Raw genomic sequence first — 24,559 nt, forward strand, 5'->3', positions numbered from 1 at the left:
CGACGATCAAGAATTTAGACGAAGAAAAGTTCTCAACGCTCGAAAAATGATAACTTCCGGAAAGGGACGTTAATTATATACGATTTATCAACCGAGTAATGTGTTTAACGCGACTTTGAAAAGCGAGTTTTATTATTTTTTAAAACGTAATGTAATCCAGTCTTGGAAATTTTTGTTAAAATGTGGATATAATAATATCCAGTTTTAATTTATACGTATATATGTACGTTTAATTGACATTTATAACATTTGCAATTTCACGTCATTTTTATAATTATAATAGCCGAGATAATATATTCATCTTCTTTTTTATTTATCAAAGAGGTATTAATTTCCATTCGCGGAGGATTAACTCGTTAAAATTGTCAGATCGACGATAAAGCGTCCTTGCTTAACGTCATGTCGCGGATCGATTTGATGAATGAAAGAGAATGAGGATGCAGAAATGACCGAAAGAGGTCACGCTAATTACGTTAGCTATTCATGCTATTCAAGTAATGGAGGAGATGAGACAAGACGATAAAACTACTACGAGCATTAATTAAAAATGGATTTCGCTAACGTAACTGTAATACGTATATAATGTTGCAACACTAATAGGCGCTTTGATATTATGAAAAAAAAAAAAATGATAATTTTTCTCGATACGATTCATAATATTGAAATTCGCAGACTGTCGACGATAATGCGTCGAAATCCTTTATGTACCATGAAAGTATGCGAAGTTTAAAGCACAGAAAAAAAGGAATCCTTGATTCAAGTATATTTTTATTCTTGAACGCTATTTGATTGATTTAAACATGGAATGCTCTTTGTAATCACAAATTTTCATTTGATAAAAACAAACTTAGTCACATTTGAACTAAGAATTGTTATATATAATTGAAAGTACCGCTTATATCCGATGCTCACTTGTCCTTGCAATATTTATAAATAAATTTCAGCCTCAACCAAGAATATTTTGCACTTTGTTTTAAGGATAAATGATCCTTTATCCAAAATTATTTGGCGTTATTATAAGGATAAAATATACTCGAATCAAGACATATTTGCATTCTTTCAAGGTTGGCATTGTTTTTTCTGTGAGGATTAAACTCGCGCGCGCGATGCGTAATCGAAGAAAAATAGTTGGGCCGGAAACATAAATCGCGAGCGGTCATAGAAAGACGGAGCGAAGAGCAATGGTTGATTGTCAAGCGGTACGTTAGCCCCGCATTACGTTCATATATCTCTGGAGAAGGTTCCCCCGTGCATCAACGCGCAGCCGACACTGTGAGCGGGCTTTATTAAAACTGGTATATCGCCTGTTCTATCTTATAGCCACGGCCTCCTATTTAAGGTTTTGAAATTCAAATCGAGCGCAGCTCTGCCATCCGCTATTGATATGCGAAATATCGCGGGTCTACCGGACCCGCCCGCTCGCTCTCTCACCTATGAACGATGCCATAAAATCTGCAAAAGAGCAAAGCCGCCGCGAAAAAAGAGATCGAGGGTCCTCGCTTCGTTGGTAAAGGCTTCGTCATAAGTTCGATATATAAAAAAAAAAAAAAAAACAACGTACATATATATGTATATACATATTGGAGCTAGGGAGATATATCGGCCGGCGAAATAAAATCACGCCGGGATAATAATCTAACACCGCGCGCGAGCCGCGTCCGCCGACAAAGTTTCGTTCGATGAATATTTATCTGAATGAGTAAACGTAGTTTAACCCTTGTGGGGATCTCCCCGACGAATATATAAAGCCACTGAATAAAATTAAGACGGAGACATCATATCGAGACAATCTCCTTAACTCTCCGAATTAAGTAAATTCCTTTCTCCCCGAGTCGTTTTGCTTCCGTGAGGAAAATAACAACGGAAACTTCTCGCGAGGAATCTCGCGGATGTATAGATCGCGACCCCTCGTAGATCCGGATAAACATAAGCGCGCGCGCGCGCGCGTAGGATTCTATATTCATCTCTCGATTGATCAGGTACAGCGTCGTTCGAGATATCTTTCGGACGCGTAGTCTCTCTGACATTCCGACAGATCAAATTTTCCCATGTGCGTGCGCGCATCTCTTTCTCGTATGCGAGAGCCGCGTGTACGCGTCGCATGTATACACACACACACACACATACTCTACTAAAGCCTTACAAGAACGGAGTTGCGCGAAGGAAGAAGATAGAGAAGACTGTCGGTGGAAAGAGACGAGAGAGTTGGAGAGAGCGAAAGGGAGAGAAAAGCGGAAAAAGAGAAGAGAGAAAGAGTGTGTGTGAAAGAGAGAGAGAGGACGGTTCACGCAGACACTCGTGAAATTACGGCCTTCGCTTACGTCTGGATACATCGCTCGAGTGAACGAGCTAGCGCCAGCGGACGACCAGGGTTTATAGGGTTGCTGCAGGCACGGCGAGGGATGGCGGCTCGATGGAGAAAGAGAATGGGAGAGAGAAGAAGAGCGAGAAGCAGCGAGACGACGGGAGATGCAGCGTAGGAAGAGAAGGACAGAGGCCTCCGGGTAAGGGTATGAGAGGACAGGTCGGTAGAGTAGGACGGTGGTGGTTACGGGGACGCACACACCGACGTGGTTTTACTGTTTCGGAAGTCTAGCCGCCCCCAGGCTATCCACCCCCTTTCCGGCACTACCGGAGTCCCACCCGACGACCACCCTTCGTCCTCCCATGGGGGTGGCCCACCCGCTTATACGACCTTCCACCCCCTTCGGCCAGACTAGCACACACCAAAGTCGTAAACCTGCACCCTTCTCTCCCGCCCTCTCTCTCTCTCTCTCTCTTCCTCCCATCTTCCGTCCTTTCGCTCGTTCTATCCTCGCCCTCGTTCGACCACCCTCGACCCGACCCACCCTCGTCCCTTCAAGCTCGCACGGATACCTCGAATGCACCAGCTCTTTCTCATCGTCTGTCTGACACGCACGCACGCCACCGCTACCGCTGGGATGCGAGCACGTATTACACACACACACACACACACACACACACACACATATTCGCATCCATCGATATATACACAGACGCGCGAGACTGTGTATATGCGTACAAACGTCCACGCGCGCTACCAAGCGCGTGTATATGTACGCGTCTAGATGTGAGTATATACGAGATCTTTCGTAAGAGGTGTGGGGAAGAACGTAATTCCATCGGCACCGACGGTGGTACCACGCCAACCGACATTTCCCTCCCCCGCGATCCCTCGCGATCCCCGACTCGTTTTCCCTCTTCTCACCCCTGCGCACTCCACCTCGCGCGGCAAGATCACGAATTCGTTTCGGCAAAATTGTTCGAGTCCACGTTGAGAATTATCGAGGTTCGAGCAGTTAACCCCTTCCACGGGAGAGGGAGGGACGAGGGTGAATGAGGTCGGAGAAGACGAGTTGCTTTGCCCATCAACCTTTGTCCAAACTCTTCCAGACGAATCGTTAAGAATGCTCGTTCCTTCAACTTTTCCCTAGTAATTAAGTATCTTTTATGATCGAGTCAACGACGCGCGGATGTCAACGCGCGCGCGAAATTTTATTCGGATCGCGACAATACTGTAAAAAATTGCTCGATCGCTCGATTAAATAATTATTGCTTTCCACGAGAATCTCCCATTCATATTTGATAGTAATGAAAATTTATTTGACGATACGACATAATGTTTTTACTTTTAATACAATTATATAAATGATAATCATATCTTAATAATGAAGATAATTTTGAAGCCATCATTTTTATATGACTTCAAAGTTACGACTTTCTCTTTTGATATAAATTAATAAAAATAAATGAAATAAATTTAAAAATTAATAGAACAGAAATTTATTCAAAATACTCGGAGATATATTTAATATTGAAATAAATGCGACATACTTCTAGATCGATCAAATTTTTTAATACAAAAAGTTTATGTCAAGAAATGTACGAGTGACGAATTTATATGGTAAAAGATATTCGCGTGTACAAAGAACAAATATTATATTATGATTTCTGATATATTGTGTTCTCTGCGATTTTAATCTCAAATAATCTTATTGAAAGAAGCTAATTTTATCAAAAAATTTACAAGTTAATCAATTATAGTGCAATCTTCAATATTTAAGTACAACTTTATCGCAAGGATATCAAAATAGACAGACACCCCATATTTTTACTTTCGATAGCAGTATATGAATAAATAAACGTTGATCAGTCTCCTTCGATTCATCTCGCAATGAATCGCACAAATGACAATGCAACGTGTAAAAAATAATTTGATATGTTATCAACATTTGCGTTCCTCGTTCTCTCGTGGCGCACCAAACGAGGAGAATACAACAGCGAACGAATAGAATTTAGCTAACAGTGGCGCAGTTGAGTTTATGGCAGGATTTTAGGTGTGTTTTCATGGAATTAATACAGAGTTTAGCTTTGCGACCATAAACTACATCCAGACGGCAGTAAAGCGGGCGAAATGGCCAGGGACAGTGCTGTCTCGCCTCGGGCCATTAATGGGTCACGAGACGAGGTTAACTATAAATTGATAAAAGGAACCTGACCCGTTCCATTAAGAGTAAAAATTCGGTGGACGTCTAGTCTGTCTTTTTCATATATATTTCGTCCAATTTCGGACGAATTTTTCATTTTATCTCGGACGCAGGGAAAATCTAAAAAGAGAGTAGATTCGATGCGCTCGTTCAACCACTTGGCGTATATCGCAAAAGATTCTGCCGTTTATGTATTTTCATTTGCATATTACAGCTTTTCATTCTGACGAATATACATCCCTGTATATATGCTGTTGTTATCACTGAGACGACGGGCATTGTTAAACAATAATTACTTTAATCTTGATTACACGAGTGAAACAATGTTAAAGTAACAAATGATTAATCTTATTCTGAACGCATGTATACCCTTTTGCAGCAAAATTTTCATATGCGTAATATTATACATTTAATTTATTTATTATGACAAACTGTAATAGAGTTTGAAACACATAAAGAGTATTCTAATCTGTATACGAGTCTATTTCCATTATTTGTCCCGCGAACGCATACACATCGCGCGTTTGATAAATCGGTTTCGATCAATCGTTTCGATATTATAGGAATTGCCGACATAGAGAAGTAACTCTCGTTCGCGTCCATCGGTTTGCAACAAGTATAGATTTATTCACGAACATTGAGATTTGTCGCGCATACACGCCTAAATCGCATAAATTGTTCGCCTCTTTCTTGCGAAAAAAGTGTTTTTGGGACATCTCTCACGATTCGAATCCGGTGGATTCTGCGGCTCGAGTAGCGTCTCGTTAATACCACAGCCCGGAAGATGATAAACGAGACCAACTTATCAGCAGTCTACGACCAAAAAGTTTCGGGGTTCAAAGTAGCGGCGTCGCGCCGCGAAAAAGAGGGCAAATAGGAGAGACCGATAAAAGGGGCAGAGAAGCAGCGCAGCGTCTTACATAGCCGGGGCGCGAGAGAGAGAGGGTTACGTAAGTCGGTTTTCGACATTGACTAAACGAGACACGGAGACATGGCGTCCGTAGGAAGGATGGTAAGTGCGCCGCGACCATCAGCCCCCTGCACCTCTTCCATCTCCTACGTCAAGGCACATCAACCCCTCCAACTCCTCTCCTTCCGTTCAACTCTCCCCTGACCTCCCCACCGTTTCGCTAGGACCTATAGGCATGTGACACCCTCCGCTGCGCTGCAGGCTCCTGCCCACGAGCGAAAGGGCATTGCCTCGCCGAGGCGCAAAGGAGCCCTTCTTCGTGTGTGATGCACAACCCCTCGCGCCGGACGTTAACGCTTAACGCTCGCTACGCGCTACTTCATGACCCCCCAAGCCTTCGCCTTTGCCCGTACGCCCCCGTCGTTTTCTCCCTGAAACCCCATTGGCAACCGTTCTGCCATAGTATCTCCACGGCAAAATGGCCACCCGACCTTCCGCTATCTGTGACTTCAACCCAGTTCTGGTAACTGGGTGATGTATACCTTAGGGTCCCGAGATCTGACAGCTATTCGTCACACTATATATTGTCACACGGCGTTGCGCAAAAATATTCGAACGTACAGGGTCTCTATCTGTTTCACATATCTCTCGAAACTTTAAAAAAAAAAATCCTTCGTAATTTAATCACTGGCTCTGTTACTATCTTGCAATTTCTACAATTTTAACATATTATTGTGTGCAAAATATATATGCGATTACAGCGGTATGGAAATTATTGATTTTCATTGATCTATATATATAGAAAGTTCCATCTTGGAAACATTTTGGGCGGATCGCCTGCAAATATCGCTCCAACTGGCTCGTTCATTTTTTTACGCAAAAAAATGGATAATGTCGTCGAATCCGTTTCATCGTGAAACTAATCGGTTCAATTCATTTGTCTAATAGCGAGCTGCCTCTTCAGTCGCGAATATTTGCGAAATCTCGCAGAATAGATGGATATGCCCGAAAGTACACGCTGTTGCGATGACTTCTGACGCGCGACCTCGATTCAACCGAGCCTGGTCGTCGTCGTCGTCGTCGTCGTCGTCGTCGTCGTCGTCGACGGCTTTTCGAGAACGGTCGCGCTGACGCTACGTGCTATGAAAAAGGGATTTCTGCGAGAATTTCGGATTTCTGGGCGCGACGAGCGAATGTCAGCAGTGCCCCTCATCCCCTCGCTTTTCACACAGCTTTCCCTGTGGCGATGTTAGCCCGACGCGAATAGAAGTGGATGAATCGGGGACGCGATGTGGACCAAAAGCCGGCGCTTGCCGAGAGTCAATATTCTCGGATGGCATAGGTAAAATCGAGACACGAGACGAAATCTTTGGGGATTCCGATATACTTTCGTTCAGTCATGTATATGAGCGCGCTCTTTCTTTCCTCCTTACCTATCTGTCTCTTCAATTTTTCCGTACATGTACACGCACGTGCAGATATACGTGTACATACATACACACGCCGAATTTCCCCCGATTCCCACATCAACGTCAGCATCAGCGCGAGGATCGAAAATCGGCGCGCGAGTTCGCCATCAAGAGAGGCGAGAAATGAGAAAAAAGAGAAGCGCGCGTTTACGGGAGGTAATTTTCACGGAAGGAAAAAAAAGATTTGCGTAAACTCGGCGAACCGCGCGGTTCGTGCGAGTGTCAGCAACTGTTTGCCCTGCATACGCTTTTACTCGGCGTCTACTACGACCCTCCTCCGGTCTCGGGACGCAGTCCGAAACGGCGAGATGGAAGACGGCTACGACACGTAGAAAATTCCGCGACGAGAGCGCGGAATGGCTCGACGGAGATACAGCTCTGGAAGGTTTTTTTCGGGAGTAACGCCGAGAGAGCGCACGGATAAATTCAGTCGGCGCAGCACCGGGAACTCCCACGATCATTCCAAGTTCCTGACATGTCGTACGCGCGTCAGCAACACGCCTCCACGATGGCATCTTGCTTTGCACTTTTCCTTGCGTCAGGCACTGGGTAACGAACCGAAAATAGGATGAACGTGGCTCTTGTATATACCAACAGAGGCAAAAGTATGACGATGATAGCTTTCGAGCGAGTTAAAACCGTGCAAATTTATAAATCCGAGAATTAAAGAGTATTAATCGTATTTAAATTTTCGTCGTCGAAAAGTATCAAATTAAATCAAATATATGATACATTATATCTGTCAACGTTTTTTTTTTTATAATATATATTATTATAAAAATAACTCGTTATATATAGATCGATTTTTACTCGAAGACATCTCGTTGCTCGCTGATTGATTGATCAAAAAAAATAAATATGTATATACATAAATCAATGAATCTAGAGTAATTCTGAATCGACTTAAGTTGACTCGAGTGAGAGGATAGGAATAAATAACGAAATGATCAAATTAAATCAAATATATGATACATTATATCTGTCAACGTTTTTTTTTATAATATATATTATTATAAAAATAACTCGTTATATATAGATCGATTTTTACTCGAAGACATCTCGTTGCTCGCTGATTGATTGAACAAAAAAAAAATAATAAATATGTATATATAAATTAATGAATCTAGAGTAATTCTGAATCGACTTAAGTTGACTCGAGTGAGAGGATAGGAATAAATAACGAAATGATCTACGTATAGGGATCGATACGTGTCAATAAACGGAATTTCGTCCCGATAACGCACGGCGATAGATCCGCATAATTTATCGAGAAAGGCAAGTGCAATTTCTTAGTATCCTCTTTCGTGGCGTCGTGACAAGGCGGGCGCGAGCTACGGGGTGGCCAAGCAGAGTGGGTGGTTGGGCGGCTACACGCGGTCCAAAATGTGGCTCCTTCTCGCAGGCAGGACGCCGAGGACAAGGACGAGGACGAGGACGACGGCGACGAGGACGAGGACGAGGTGGGGGTGGAAGGGGGAAGGAGAGGAAATGTTCTGTAGGGACTAGCGCGAGGGCGGATCAATACAATCGCTAATCCGGTGCATTGTGAGGCGAGGCGTGGCGTAGCAAAGAGGCGAGGTGAGGCGGTAGGTAGTGGTCTTGCTTGCCTTCTCATCCCCCTCGGCCGGTTTCGCCCTTTCGCCCGAGTCTCTCCCCCCGCACCTCACCGGCCTCCCCCTCCTCCTCCTCTCGCGCACGACGGTTTCCCTTCCCCCGGCCGCTCTCTGCGTTTCAACCCCTCGACGAGCCTGCCTCTGCCTCTCTTCGTGGCCGTTCGGCCCACCCGCGCCCCTACATCGTCGTCGTCGTCGTCGTCGTCGTCGTCGTAGTCCGCTACCTTCCACCGCTGCCGGCACCGTCTTGCCGCACTTCCGCCTTCCAACCCTTAACCTACCCCCTTCGACGAACCAACAATCCCCTCGGCGGTGGCAATGGTGTAGGATCGCCGTATGTCGGCGAAAACGCAACCTATCTACAATCGCCACCAGATCTAGGATGAGCTTTCGAGGCAGCCTGCTCCATCGCTCTTATTTTTCTTTTCTTTTTCTTTGAGAGAGACGTTTCGAGAGAAATAATCATTTCATTTTTTTTTTTTTTTTTTTCAATACTAATATTAGGTAAATAGCGAGTGAATTATGGTCGACGCTGAATTAAGCGAGTGCTATTGTATAAGAGAATCAATTTTACCATTTCAGACTCGCGCGCGACATTATTATTTTTTTTTATCGCGACGGCTGCTCTTGAAAAATTGAAGGAAATGAATATGATGCAAGAACATGCAGCGAGAAAGATCTGGGATCGTTAAAAAAATTGATAATTTACATCAAGGCTATATGAACGCACGTTAACGGAATTTAGACAAATAACAGCAGAATTAAATAGTGGTTGTAAGTGTCGGGCTGTTACAGAGACCACACCGAGGCGCGCTTATAAAAAGTTAAACAAGATTAAGGTGGAAAGCGGAGGAGTGGCTGTAATTCCTAGCCTCTCTTCTGTGTAACTTAAAAGATAAATGCCGTGCTACTCACAATGGGCATGCACTCTTGAAAAATATGCTAAAGTTTCGTTCGTGCCAGCGAACGTGGGACGATGCATTTTCCAAAATGTCATTCCTATAAATTACACTTCGTTTCACGGAGGACGCGAATAATTATATGTACAGAGAAATAAAAAAGTCGTGTAAACAACTGTTTATCGTTATTTGAAATATAATATAATACGAGGGAGCGAAATTTAATTAACGTTAAATTTTATTCGCGAAAATTATACCACGTCTTGCGCGAATAATAGGGTGCCTATAATTTTTCGTAATTGCGACCTCGCGAATTTTCACGCGGATTTGATCAGTATCACAAACCGACGCGTAACTTTCGCGATAAACAGTTTTCGTCAATGGTCGTCGTCGGGGCTGCGCTATTGCGTAAACGAATTTATTTATCGCTACGACCGCAGTTGCAACTTCTGAATGAAAATGTCCACTGCGCGCGCGATAGTCGCCAGAGTGCGCCACTACTTTTCCTGATGATCGCGCGCCGGGCCAACTTTAGAGAGCTACAAAAGCATAATTGCTTTGCAGCCCCCTTGTTATACAAATCCACCGAGTTGCCGAGGAATTTAATAGCGATGCGATGCCCTTACGCGAGATTCGTGTGCACGCGTAGGATTTTGCCCCGCGGTATATTCTTCCGAATCGCCTAAGCCTATTACACAATTTTTTTTCTCAACGATGATAATAACTGCTGCGAGCAGTCTGACAGGGGATGGAAAAGAGAATGCGTACGTCTTTCATACCTCATCGCATCAGGACGAGATTTTTATTTCATCGTTTACGCGAAACGATGCGCTTCGTATCTTGGAAAATAAAATTTAACATTATGAACTCTTATTAAGAATTTCTTTATCTGGCAAAGTTTCTATTATACATTATCATTAAGAACAATTTGGAAATTTTAAGAAATTCGTTCGCTGTGTATGTTTCCCAAAAATCAATTTTTTTCCAGTTGGTGTATCGTCGGTATCGCGTTCTCAATTAGTATATATAAAATTAAATTAAGAAGCCGGTTCCCAAAAATATCCGAAAGGACTTGCATTTCCACGCCAATGGGTTTCCATCTCCTTGGTAATTTAAGCAATGCCAAAGCGGCATTCCTGCATCCTTTGCGGAACCGCCCATTCTTAAGCGAGATGGACCCAAACAGACTCGCTCGCGAGCAAAACTGTGTTACTGGAATAAACTCTGTCCGTGGCAGCAGCAGAAATTTACCAACACGCGCATTCACATACGATATTTCGCTCTCGCGCAGATACATCTGTACGGTTCGAATGCGTATGAGTGCAGCAAACGCTTCGTGGCCGCGGATTGCAGCAGCGGACGATGCAGCTCGCGCAATTCGCTTTCTGTTGGCATCAAGAACGGAAGAAAGTGCTATAAATTCGGCGCACAATGCCGCCTCGCGCGTAGAAAGCCTCTACGATATTCGCGCAACATTCCCGAGCACCGATTTATTCCTTCCCTGATTTACGAATGGCGCAACAAGCATCGATTCCGATACAATAATTATATAAAAACGCATTTTATTTGACAAAAAGTTAATATTTATTAAATTTCCAATACTGAATTTTTTATTTAAAAAAAAACTCGCAATTTTTCATATACCATGGTATATATATTCTGTCTTGCAATGCATTTCCAGAAATTAAAAAAAAATTGATTTCGTTTTTCTTTTATAAACTTTTTGAGAATAGATAAGAATATTGGAAATAAAAATAAGTTTCGCCGGCAACTTTCTTGCTGCAAAATCTGCGCGCTAGTCGCGTATATAAAAAGGGAAACGATAATCACGTGGGTGTGTGCGAGTTTGTGTGTGTGACTTTCATTCGTCGGATTTCCATTTTACGAATGAGCATCTGAGGACATGTCCAGATAGATCGGCGCGTGTGTATATATACGTAAGGCCAGGCTAGCCAATTATCAAGTGATTGCTCGCAGATTATAGGAAATACAGTTCCGCGAATGGAAGGTGTGCGACGTCATATCTGCGCATCGTTCACCCACACCCCATTCGTGCGATTCTCCACTTCCTCCTGTCGTATCCTTCGCGAATTGGTTATCAGTATTTGCCATTCGGCTATCGAAGCGTTCAACTGCTACTTGTTTGCTATTTCCAGAGATTATCTTTCCAAGAGAATCCATTATACAGGATATAACTGAGAGTTATAATTGATACAAACAAATGTTCCTCACAATATAATCCGATATGCGAAAGAAATATATTTCACAATTTATTTCACGATTTTTCGACCCCAAGTTTCAGCTTCGCGATACCTTTTATTTATGTATCGCGAAAATTAAGAAGATATCTATTTATACGAGAGTAAAAATGATATGAGAAATTTCTTATATAAAATAATCCATTTTCAAATCACAAAATTAGATCATCTATTATTTGGTTTTAATGATCTTACTAGTATGATGAATAATATTATGTATCGTATACTCTTTGAATATATATTCAAAATAAGATTGAAACAACGCGAAAATTCAAATACGTCATCGCGAGTGAATTAGCTCGCGTGGTTCTTAATTAAATGAAACGAAGAACGCGGATAGAGCAGAAGAGCGAAAAAACATAATAAACTATGTTAATGTTCCGCGATTTGGACTCGCGTGCGGAGACTGAAGCCATGCCAACATCCGTTCTATAGATTATTGCTTATCCGCCACCAATCTGCAAATGGTCGCGTCGGCGGAAAAACAACGGAGAGAAACCTAAATTCCTCTCGCAATAAATGGCGGGGGGACATAGGGGGAGGGATGACCGAACCGGGATGTATGCTCGCTCGCGGATGTACAGGAAATTCGTCTAGAGACCTCGTATTGGCTATCAGGAAGGCCCGGTTGGTTGGTCGTGCATCGCGTCCAGTCTGCCTGCGCGAAGTTGCGCCAAGTTCCGCAATCGGTCCAATTCCCCCGATCCTTCCCTCCGCAACCCCATTCTCCCTCCTGCCCGACTGATGGTTCTTTTTCTCCCCGATATTCTGTTTCCCCTCTTCCTCCTCTTACCCCTTTTCCACCCCCCCTGGTCAAGCCTACATTCGAGTTTTCCTCTTTCTGCACGCGGTCGCCCCTTCATCGCTCGCCACTCAGACTTCAATTAATTTCGCTGGTTCTGGGCCGACCGTTTTCCAATTTCGAGTTTCTACGATGAACGCGAGCGCTCTCGATAGGCAGGGATCCGTGCAGGGTGAAGGGGATGCTGGGGAAGTGAAACAGCGAGAGAGAGAGGAGATGCACCCGGTGTGTATGCATCGTCACAATTGCGTGCGATATTGCGAGAGAGAGAGAGAAAAACTTAACATGAAAAATTAATTACATATGCGCATCGCCCCGAGGACGTCTCGGAACCGCGCGGAGACATCCTCGTCGTTGAGATTACCATCGGGGATTGCACATCGGACCGGAAACCGCGCGGGGCCTCCGCGTTTAATATTCACATCCGTGTATTTACATATACGAGTTGTTTTTGTAAGTCACGCTTAGCATATTTATATCCGCTCTATTCTGTCAAAAAAAAAAAAAAGATCGCTGCGTCATGTCTCTTCTTGCTCATCTTATTTGGCGTTAAAGCGACGCGTAACCGCGGGTACAATGCAAGATGGACTCCTTCGGTGCCTTTAATTTGCGCGTATAATATCCGCGCGAATCTCTCTCTGTGTGTGAAACAGAGCGATGCAATTCCACACGCGTGAGACACGTACACGAATCGCCGAATGATCGGGAAGGGTCCGGTGCGCGCCGATTGATTTACAATAGCCGAAGGTGTGGCAGAATCCGACACCAATATCATGCCGTCCGCGCGCGTGGACAATTATCGTCCTGGACAAAGGCTACGTGTGTGCGCGGGGGTGTGTACATACATCTATATATCCGGTGGATATGTGCATATATATATATATATATTCATTTAGCTTGCGGCTCTTTACGCAGCTGACGCGTCTCGTATTAAGAAAACGCGTAGGCTTCGTCGTGTACACGTGCGTGGGCCAAGAAACACACCCGCACACACACACACACACACACATACACATACATATATATGTATGTATATACGCATGCAACTCGAACAAAATGTAATCCGAACGCTCTCGCATACTTCATGGAAGGCAGAGCAATGGAGCCGTTTATCTATGAATCGCGAAGAGCGAAATGGAATACTTTTCTTTGAAATTCGCGGCGCAAATGTGACGCACGTGAGACTTACTTTGTTGCGATTTTAAGTAACAATATTTTCATAAATTACTATGTTTGTATTTAATATACATATACTGAAAAGAATTATTAAATTAATAAATATTTATTTCAATACTGCCTATAATCAATCATTTATTTGAAACAAATCAATATTTATCTGTTTTGAGAAGAATTTTCTTATTAAATAAACATTTTCACATCAAATCGATATTATTAGTTTCAAATAAATGATTTATTAAGCAATATTGAAATCAATATTTATTCGAATTTACATTTTTTTTTTCAGTGTACTGTTTTCTAGCAATCCTGCAAAATGCTTAAAACATCATTTCTGTTTTTCATAGTTAGCATAATTTATACCACATAAATAGTGTAAGAAATGATTTTCCAGAGAGCACCATGTCCAAAATTGACGCATAAGATACATCTTTAAGATTTCTTAAAGATGTTTTATGCGCTAATTTTGGACATGTCCAAATCAAATATATTTTTCTTCATATTAAAAGATTAATTTCAGCTTAATTTAAGATACATCTTCAAGATTTCTTAAAGATGTCTTATGCGCTAATTTTGGACATGGTGCTGTCTGGGTTTCTAATTATTTTCATCAATATTAAATAAATTGAAGAGTATAAATTTTTCAATTTATTAAGAAAATTAAATTTTAAAAGTTTATAGTTGGGGACTTAAATATTCGAAAAATCGTTTTACAATCAATATTTACAGCCGACTGAGTGCAAAATTTAAAATTAAGCTGAAATAAATCTTTTAATATGAAGAAAAATATATTTGATATTGAGAAAGGTAGAGAGTGACATAAACAAACGCTGCGAAACATTCGAGAAGAATATTATACAACATTGTTTGAATACGGACGCGTCGCGTCGCGCCAAATGCAAAATCGTCGTACCGTTCATGAGAGAATCGAAGCTCAAACTCCGGAATAATGTTAGGAAAATACGAGCGTGCTTCTCGAAGCGAAGAGACCGCGTTTCCCTTTCCTAGCACACGGAACGGGACATTCTCACCGTCCGAGTGTCCCGCGAATTGCATTGTATATCGCGGCAACATCTCAACAACGCCGGTCGCGAAGGGTTCCGAATAAATTTACGTAACGATGGGGATATACATAGAGCTGTGCGAGCGTATGTGCGCGGAGAGTTTGTGCATCGGTACGTGGATGCCGAAGCACGTGGCGCACGTTACTTTGCAAAATAATGCTAATAACGCGTAACCGTGTTAAGTTTCTTGATTTATCGTTCGCGTACTGCTAGAGTGCGTCTACGAACATTCAAGATAGAAGAGAATTGCACGATCACAAAATTCATAACTAAATATGATTTCAAGGATGATCTTGAAAGATATACAATATATTTTCAAGAATCTCTCTTTGGGATCTTAGGATTGATATAAGTGCTGGATGAAACGGAGAGACATATATATCGTAATGCGGTATCTCGATTTTATTAGAATATGTAGATATACGTACCTTACAATGTATGTGTCTTATATATTTGATTCTTTATTGAAATTATTCCTTTCGCGTGTCATTTTAAATAACAACACGTTTCAGCAAAGAATAAGATATTTTTTTACTTTGAAAAGAATAGATATGCATATTCTTAATAGATTTCATAGATTAATAGAATTATTTTAGATTTCAATAATTGTTTGGCATACAATTTACATATAAAATATTAAATAGAAATGTGCATACACTGAAAAAAATTGTTAACTTGATTAAATCTTTCAACTAAATTACCATTTGTTAATTGAACATATATTAATATTTAAGTCAAATACATATGTTAAATTATAATATGTTACATTTAATTTAAATATTTTTATATGTTCAGTTAACAAAATATTTAGTTGAAAGATTTAGTCAAATTAACAATTTTTTTATAGTGTACGCGAAAATTTTATATAAAAAATATTTAGAAATATTACTAGCAAAATTTAGCTAGCAAAATTTAACTAGCAAATATAGTTAATTAAAATTTTATGCGTCAGAATTTTTCAGAAATATTAATTTGATATCTCAAAATATACACTGAAAAAAAATTGGTTAACTCGACTAAATCTTTCAACTAAATTATTATTTTATTAATTGAACATATATATTAGCATTTAAATTAAATATATGTTTTGTTATATTTAATATGTTATATTTAATTTAAATATCTTTATATTTTTGAATAATAAAATAATATTTAGTTGAAAGGTTTAGTCAAGTTGACAATTTTTTTCAGTGTACTTAATCAAAATTTTCTTTTCAACATAATTTATTTTTATAAAAAATTCTAAATAACTCAATCTTACAATTAAATATAAGATATCTATTTATGATACTACAGTCGCTATCTATGAGCCACTGTTGAAATTAACAAGTTCATCTGCTATAGTTTCAGCAGATAACGAAAATGAATCTATTGATAACAATATCGTTATCAATGTATGGTAAATGTACAAAATAGTGTAAAACATGGAAAAATGTTGTTAAACTTTCGATACTATAAAAATATAGTAATAAAAATACAATTTTGCACAATAATAAAATTGTGTTATCGATGAAGATTCAAGAATTGATTTTTATTTTGCTTCAATTTAATTTCTGTAAATTGATATGATGGATTCGATATTTCCTTCATATACATATAACAGATCAGTCACGTATCATAATGATAAATTTAACAAAAACAAATAAGAGCTCAAATATTTGTATCATTTTCCTGTTGCTAATGATGATATTTTTATATGAAAATTTCAGGATTTTAGAAATGCGCTGGTAGAAAAAAAATATAGACTTGCATATTTAAAAACATTCATATAAGATATTTTATAAAATTCTATTTTATTATTATTATTATATTTGAAATGTGAAAAAGTACGTGATTTACTGTTAGTCTATAGTCGTATTTGATTAATGATTGACCGAAATTCATATAATATCAAGTCGAATATAATATATTTATTATCTATTTCCTTAGAAGTTTTTGTATTTTATTTTTATATAAGCAACACTTGTGTTATTTTATCATACCCAAACTAATACGTACTTACGTAGTAAGACTGAGTCATATTTAACTTCTTTGTGTGATAAGATTCCAAGGTTTAAGTCACATCACAGTTTCGATACGTTCAGATGCAAGACGTTATTCTGTAAAAAAAAAAATTAATTTTATTATTTTTTGTAATAGATTCTCTATCTTCGCTATTTTTAAAAATAGTTTTTGCTTTTCAATTCCGAATATAATTAACAATAACCAAAAAAATGTTTCCGCCCGGGATCGAACCGGGGACCTTCCGCGTGTTAGGCGGATGTGATAACCACTACACCACGGAAACTTGTTGAGAGTAACCTTATACCGTGTGTGTTTTCAAGAGGATAATATTTTGAAATTATCTGATATATATGTATATATTGATGTTATATGATATTATTCGACGTGGCTGATTTTAAAAGAAGAATTTTCCTGAAATGAATCTCTATTTAAATTATAACATGTAATATTCTGTGTCACCATTATTAAACTATCGATTTAATCATTTTTATAACTGAAATATTTTTTTATTTGCACTTTGAGAATTTTCATATAAAGATTTTTAAAATACAAAGCAGTATAAAGTCTTACAGATACATTATGAGAGGAATAAGAAATACGTAGTTGAACATAAGAAATTGTATGGCATTAATAATGTATCTTAATGGCATTAATGATGTATCTAATTAGAACAAAAGAAGCTAAATTTTCTTTGTTCTGATTGATCATGTTCTGATTTCAATCTTCAATTTTAGTACATAGCCTAGTATAATATTATTTATTTATTTTTTCTTTACAATTTATTTAATTTCTCATTTTTCTCATTATTGTGTCTAAAGCGAGAATGTACAAATGTATAAGGTTATAAAATATTACATGACTTTTTTGCGGAAGTAAAATATTGATAATAAATATTGAATATGTAAAATCTTGTTTATTTGATGATAAGAAGAATTGTGCAAACATTGCAAACGTAAACGATCAATCAAACGATACGTATATCTTTCAATCAGCTGATCTTGTATCGATATTTGATTAAACTCGACTTGATATCAAAAAAGATTAGTATGATTGTGCATTCCGTCAAAACATTACGAGTCACATTTCATATGTTTTCGACAGACATGATGGGAGGAAAAATATTACACATAATAATATCCATTTACTAATAATTTCATCATCGCAGTCGTGATATTTACAAACTTATCATTTATTCTCATGCATAAATTATTGATTTCGCAATTTAACTTTGCAATTTGAAATGCAAATGAAGAAACGCAACAATAGTTGTATGTTCTTTATAGTTAATCGCAGCAACAATATATACATTAACTTATCAAATTATTATTTTCCAAATTGCGCTTTTACCTTCGTATATCATCTGTGGTATCTATTTTAGTCTCATAGAAAAAAATTACACTACGAGGACAAAACATTAATCATCGCGATAATTTGGTAACGTTCCGCGTATGCACAGTAGTTCCGATAAATTGGCGGTATTTTGCTGAATGTCGCCGAGTTTTGCCGAGTCGCGCCGAGTGTCGCCGAGCCGAGTTTTGCCGAGTCGCGCCGAGTATCGCCGAGCCGAATTTTGCCGAGTCGCGCCGAGTCGCGCCGAACAGTGTGTTCTTGTTCTCGAAGAACGTGCAGGCTGTGTGCGATTCATCATCGTTAAATGTTCTATAGTGATCGGAGCAGTTAGATTAGCCGAGTAATGCGTCATTTTTGGTGCGGATGAGATTGCTTTTACATACTGTCGTTGACTGTCCACGGACCACTGATACGCACGGGATTCAATTGCGCATCGTCTCGTCTTGTCGTGTTATTACGTCGTCCTTGTTAGCTACTTCCGACTGGCAATCGAAAATCGAGCCTTGTTGGAACCATGAAGGAGTTCCTGATCGCGTTCAGCGCGATTCTAGCTGGTGAGTTTTGTTTACGACAAGGCAGATATCGCATTCTGCATTTTCTTTTGTCCCAAAAACTGCGCGGCAGCGTTCTTCTCAACAAAAGATGTCTCGTGTTGTCGCGTTTTTTGCAGCAATATTTTTCCAATCTGCGCACTTTCTTTCGAAATGTTTTCCGTTTGGTTCAAGTCCAAGTTTTCTATATTTGTACTTTGATTTTGTAAACATTGAGATGTTTGGTTTTAGCGAGTGTGTCTATTTAATTTTATTTGATACGTGTATCGGAATTTCGATATTTTCTTTTTTTTTTTTCCTTCGACAGAGGCTGCTTTTCTTTTTCTTTTGTAAGTTTGCTCTTTTCGTCTCGCTTTATTCTTTTTGCGTCGCCGGGTAATCGTATTTCGCATTACTCATTGCAAAGGCATTCTTTACTAGGATGAATAAAATGACTCAGCTAATTTAAACTTATAAACTATTTAGATTTTGATAAATACGCCACTCTGTGTCGGAAGTGCGCTTCACGATAATAATATCACTGATAATATTGTCTTTTGTGTCTATCAATTGTATAATATTTATATTTTCATGTAAAATGATTCTGTTTAAAAATTGCTTGAATTATACACTCATGATTTCCATGAATACATTGACTGTATCATAAATCTGAGACTGCAACAGACTTTTAGTGCTTCCTCGTATAGATTACTCAGCTAATGATATACTATCATGCCTGTTTTGTTTCTTCAGTCTGGCCTAATTTAACTTTAGCGATTCAGCTTAATGCAAAAATTCAATGTTATTTAGATCAGGAATGAGATTATAGAAAATGATACAAATATATTTTTTTCATTCGCAGTATCCACAGCTAGAATGGTCATAACTGCTGAACAAAGAGATAATTCCCATCTTTTGGGCTCAGATGAATGTACATGGGGTCCAAGTTATTGGTGTGAGAATCTGAAGTAAGTATCAGTAATAATTTAATATCATCTAATAGAAATTTTATATAAATAGAATAGACAGTGAGAAAATTGACTTACAGCATTTTTAAAACATGTATTGCACACTTGTTACATATTAATAATATATGAAGTAGATAATAATAATTGTATAAAAATTAAAATATAAAATTTAATTTTTCTAGATAAATATTTAATTAAAAAAAGATAGAGAAATAAGAATATTTTAGAAATATTTTATTTTAATTGGATTTTTATTACATTAATACTACTGTAGTGTATTTGATTTTATTGTAACAGTATTTTGAATGTATTAATTCTAATAATAGGACAGCTAAAGGATGCGGTGCTGTTAAACATTGTATTTATCAATGGGAACAAATAGAAGTGCCAGATGATAACGATAATGTATGTGGAATTTGTAAAGAAATGGTGCAACAGGCACGAGATCAATTGGAAAGTAATCAGACTCAACAGGATTTGAAAGATGTTTTTGAAGGCAGCTGTAAATTAATTCACATTAAACCCATTGTCAAGGAATGCATGAATATTGTGGATCAATTTATTCCTGAACTTGTGGAAACATTGGCATCTCAAATGAATCCATCTGTAGTTTGCTCTGTCGCAGGACTCTGCAATAATGCTCACATTGACAAATTGCTTTCACAATATCAAACATCAACAAAGGTAAAAATTAATAATTGCTTTTCAGTTTTATATATTATTTTAATTTGTTTTCCTATCTCTATTAAACAAAGATTAGTCAATTCCTCTGTAAAATGAACCAATTATCTCAATCGTCAATCAAATGACCTATTGACACGTACATAGATACGTATGTATTGTATCTATCTATCATCCCCTCACAAGTATTTTGCATAATTTAGATTAGATTAACTGTGAAACTTATTCTATCATAAATAACATTTAATAATATTTCTACATGATTATTATTTTATTTAATTAATTATTTTAACAAAAAAGTTGATAATAAAAAGAATATGTTAAATTTTATTTACATATTTGTAAATAACAGCTGATAAAGACTGCTTATCATTAAAGATTGCTATTTATTTAGTCATGCGTAAATATGATTGATAATATGAAACATAATTATTGATAACGAATGTTATATTTTTAGAAGGATGAAACAAAATCAGTTTTATTGAAGAATGATGAACTCGAGCCTGACGAATGCACTAAATGCTACACAATAGCAAAGTATATGGAAAACAAATTACATCAAACATCGCAACAAACAATGTTTTTGCAATTTTTGAATATTTGCGGCAGATTTGATTCTTTTTCGGATTCATGTTCGGCTATTATTATGACTCATTTTAATGCCATTTATGATCATTTACAAAATAATTTCAATGCAGATAACATATGTCACTTATCAGGACAGTGCAGTAACAATTACCATAAACATGAAGACACTGCTGATGCAGTAAGTATTATTAATCATATTTAATTGACTTAAGAATTGTTTGTTAAAAAATATCTTTTACAATGTTTAGGTTCCAAAAGTAGAGATAACACCGCTATCAAGTGTTGGCATGGTAGAAGTTGGAGATGATCTTCCATGCAAACTATGTGAACAACTTGTGGGTCATTTGAAAGATCTTTTAGTTGCAAATACTACAGAGATAGAATTTAAACAAGTACTTTTGGGTCTTTGCAAGCAAACGAAATCTTTTGCTGATGAGGTTTGTGCTGATGTGGTTTAAATAAACAATTTTTACATTTTTGTGTATAATATTTTTTAACATAATTTTTTTTTTTAGTGTAAAGCTATAGTTGATGAATACTATCAGCAGATTTATGAATATCTTACAAAAGGGCTGGATAGCAATGTTGTCTGTCAGTTATCTGGTATTTGTCCCGGTCCTGGTAAAACAATACAAGTAAGTAATATATAAATAATATATAAATATGTTTTTGAATTATATAAGTATAATAAATAGATCTTTTAAAATAAAGAGTAGAACTAACTATGCTTTATTTTATATTTCCTAAAACAGGGACCAATTTGGCCTTTAATTCCAAAAAAACTGACAAAAGTAGGATTAAATATAATGAATAACAAACAAGATCAAAAAAAAATTGAAGTGACTATTGGCAAGGATCATCCAAAATCAGAAGCTGAAGAAATGCAATTACCAATTGAAAGATTAATGCCTTTCCCTTTGCTGCAAGAGGAAAGTATTAATGGAAAGGAAGCATGTGCACTGTGTGAATATTTGTTACATTATATACAGGATACTCTTACAAATCCTACAAATGAGGTAATGAATATTAATTTTTATATAAATGACAATATATGACACATGTAAAATATATTGAAATTAAAAGCATATTAAAATTTAAGGAGGAAGTGAAGCAAGTCCTTGGAAAAATATGTAAACGGTTACCTTCCATTGAAGGCACATGCCAAGAATTTGTGGATACTTATGGAGATGCAATTGTGGCCATTCTTGTTCAGGAAATTGATCCATCACAGGTAAATATATTCTTATATTCTAGAGTACAAAATCTGTAACGTATATTTTAATATTTAATCATTTAAGGTGTGTCCCATGATACGTATTTGCCCATCAGAAGTATTCTTTGATAAATTGAAACAAATTCCTAAAAGTTTCATTCTTACGGAGGTACAGGATAAGCCAAGTTGTCCACTCTGTCTGCTTGCAGTGAGGCAAATTTATGAAGTTATCAAAGATAATAAAACTCAGGTACTAGTTTGCTACTTATGCTATTTTTTTTTTTTTTTTTTTTTTTTTTTTTTTTTTTTTTTTTTTTACAATAACTATGATTCTTAATGTACAATTTATTTATTCCATACAATTTTTTACATTACAAGCAACAATTTACATTACAGGCTAATATTGAAGCTGAATTAGATAAATTATGTAATCACTTGCCACATAGCTTGACCGACGAATGTACAGATTTTGTGAAGGCATACAGCAAAGAACTCATAGAGATGCTAATGGCAGACATGACACCTTCAGAAGTATGCGTTTATCTTAAATTGTGTGACCAGAATAAAGATCCTGGTCCAAAGCATGGTTATATTCAAAAGGATAGAGAAATATGTAAGTTTTTTTTCCAAAGTTTACATAAATGATATGTGAAAAACTCATCATTTAATTAGATTAATTTGTGACAGAAATATTTTTGAGAAATTGTTTAATCTTTTTCTTTGAACATTTCAGTAACCAACGAGATACCTAATTATCCATTACACACAGTTCAGGCAGAGAATACTTTAAACGACGGAGTATGCACAATTTGTGAATTTGCAATGCAATATGTTGATAAAGTGATTGGTAATAAAAAGACGCGAGATGAAATCGAAAGAGCGGTACACGGTGTATGCAATCATTTACCAAAAACAGTTGCCAAGGACTGTAATCAGTTTGTGGATGAATATGCTGATGCTTTGATAATTATCTTATCAGAGGATGTCAGTCCCAAAGAAGCATGTACTTTGCTTGGCCTTTGCAAAGTTAGCATGATACAAATTCAAGGTATAGATAATTCAAACAAGGAAATATTAATTGTATAATCTTAAACGATATACATATATGAAAATTTATATTTTGGTTCAATTTGTTTCCACAGAATCTGTAGCAGAATGTGCCTTATGTCGAGCGATCATATCACAAATTGACAAATTGTTGGGTAATCCAAAGGTTGATGCTGAAATTGAAGAAGTTGTTAAAAAAGTCTGCAAATATTTACCTGTGAATAAAGAAGCTAAGGTATTATTTTACGATTTTTCAAGAAACATAATGATAAATTAAATAAAATTTAATAAAAATAAAATTTAAATCTATACAGTGCAAAGCAGTGATAGAAATTTATGGACAGAGTATAATAAATATGATAAGAGCTCACGTGGATAGCGAAAAAATGTGTGAAAAAATGGCTTTGTGCTCTTCCAATGATTATTTTGCTATGTCATTTAAGAATTCACATGTGTAGCTAAACAATGTAATGTAAGTATACAAACGCATGAGACTTAATTGAAAATTAATAACAAAACTTTATTATTGCTTTGTTTTTAAATTAGGTTACACGAGAAAGTGAAGATTATCGAAAAAAATGGTGAAGTTGCATAAATCACATCAATTACGAGTGACGATTACAAGCTGGAAATGTAATCTAATAACAGAAAAATTCTGAAAAATCGATGAAAAATATAATGCGTTACTATTCTCGATTGGTGGTTAGGTTTCCAGAAATTTCGTAGCCATATAGGAAGTAGCCTATTTCGTGTTATAATATATATGATCTTTATATTAATCTCTGCTGTATCGGAGACTTTGAATAATATTGATCTGTGTAAACGGGTGCGATAAATGCTATACCATTTTTCTTATAAACCAAATATTACATGTAGTCTATCATACTGATATTACATTGATATTACGAAAATTTGTATAAACCTAGATAACAAGAATCTCTATTCTTCAGTTATATAAAGCTGCTTTTGTTATCAGAACAATGGCAACATTATAAAGGTTTAAATTACGTAATAAGCGCTTTTCTTTCATTTATTTTTTTTAAATATGTATAGTGTGCAATGATCTATTTTATTTCAAGTTTACCTGTGATAACAGAGTTTAACAAAACTGTGTAATTCTGCTTTGCGAATTATATATATTTCTAAATATATACGATATAAATTGTATTTCTTTAATAAACATACTTTTGAAATATTCTATTTAAAAAATTTCTAAACCAGTTTCTTTCTCTTGAAAGTAGTGTTTAGATTTTGAAAAAAAGTATTCTCTCTGAAATTTTAAATATACATAGAACACGTGATCAGAAGCGAGAGCCAATCGATTTACAATTTGTCCGTAAGAGCGAAAATTTGATTGGTTGGCGCGTCTCTTCTCGCATCACGTATCTTGTATGTCGTATTTACGCAAAAGATACAAACTTCTAAATTATTTTACAATGTATACTCAACGTCATAAATGTCGTCCAGTTTAGATATATT

General features: G+C 37.2%; 1 protein-coding gene, 1 long non-coding RNA gene and 1 other non-coding gene across 4 annotated transcripts in view; 1 reads left to right on the plus strand and 2 right to left on the minus strand.

Moving 5' to 3' along the window:
- LOC114931400 (uncharacterized) overlaps positions 1–18,938 on the minus strand; it is a 66,645-nt gene extending 47,707 nt beyond the window's left edge. For both annotated transcript variants that reach the window (XR_003819670.2, XR_003819668.2), the window contains exons 1-2: positions 18,051–18,938; positions 16,702–16,798 (exon numbers count right to left, since the gene is read on the minus strand). This is a non-coding gene — a long non-coding RNA (uncharacterized LOC114931400). The remainder of the gene's footprint in view (positions 1–16,701; positions 16,799–18,050) is intronic.
- TRNAV-AAC (transfer RNA valine (anticodon AAC)) lies at positions 16,914–16,986 on the minus strand. Its single transcript has one exon. It is a non-coding gene; the product is annotated as a tRNA-Val (tRNA).
- Sap-r (prosaposin) lies at positions 18,294–24,275 on the plus strand. The gene is made up of 14 exons (XM_085483141.1): positions 18,294–18,607; positions 19,446–19,551; positions 19,878–20,235; positions 20,690–20,998; positions 21,069–21,257; positions 21,336–21,455; positions 21,573–21,836; positions 21,920–22,051; positions 22,119–22,283; positions 22,430–22,646; positions 22,767–23,081; positions 23,176–23,315; positions 23,395–23,552; positions 23,627–24,275. The coding sequence occupies exons 1-13, from the start codon at positions 18,568–18,570 to the stop codon at positions 23,536–23,538; spliced, it is 2,499 nt and encodes an 832-aa protein (XP_085339267.1). The 5' UTR covers positions 18,294–18,567; the 3' UTR covers positions 23,539–23,552; positions 23,627–24,275.
- The last annotated feature ends 284 nt before the right edge of the window (positions 24,276–24,559 follow it).

Source organism: Nylanderia fulva, unplaced genomic scaffold (assembly GCF_048542155.1).
Source record: "Nylanderia fulva isolate GAGA-0341 unplaced genomic scaffold, ASM4854215v1 Scaffold23, whole genome shotgun sequence".
Lineage (NCBI taxonomy): Eukaryota > Metazoa > Arthropoda > Insecta > Hymenoptera > Formicidae > Nylanderia > Nylanderia fulva.

Bases quoted from the DNA above. Each gene is read 5' to 3' on its own strand.
- Sap-r (XM_085483141.1), top strand. From the start codon at position 18,568: ATGAAGGAGTTCCTGATCGCGTTCAGCGCGATTCTAGCTG. The intron at 22,647-22,766 runs GTAAGTTTTTTT...TGAACATTTCAG, and splicing joins TCAAAAGGATAGAGAAATAT to TAACCAACGAGATACCTAAT. The intron at 23,082-23,175 runs GTATAGATAATT...TTGTTTCCACAG, and splicing joins TAGCATGATACAAATTCAAG to AATCTGTAGCAGAATGTGCC.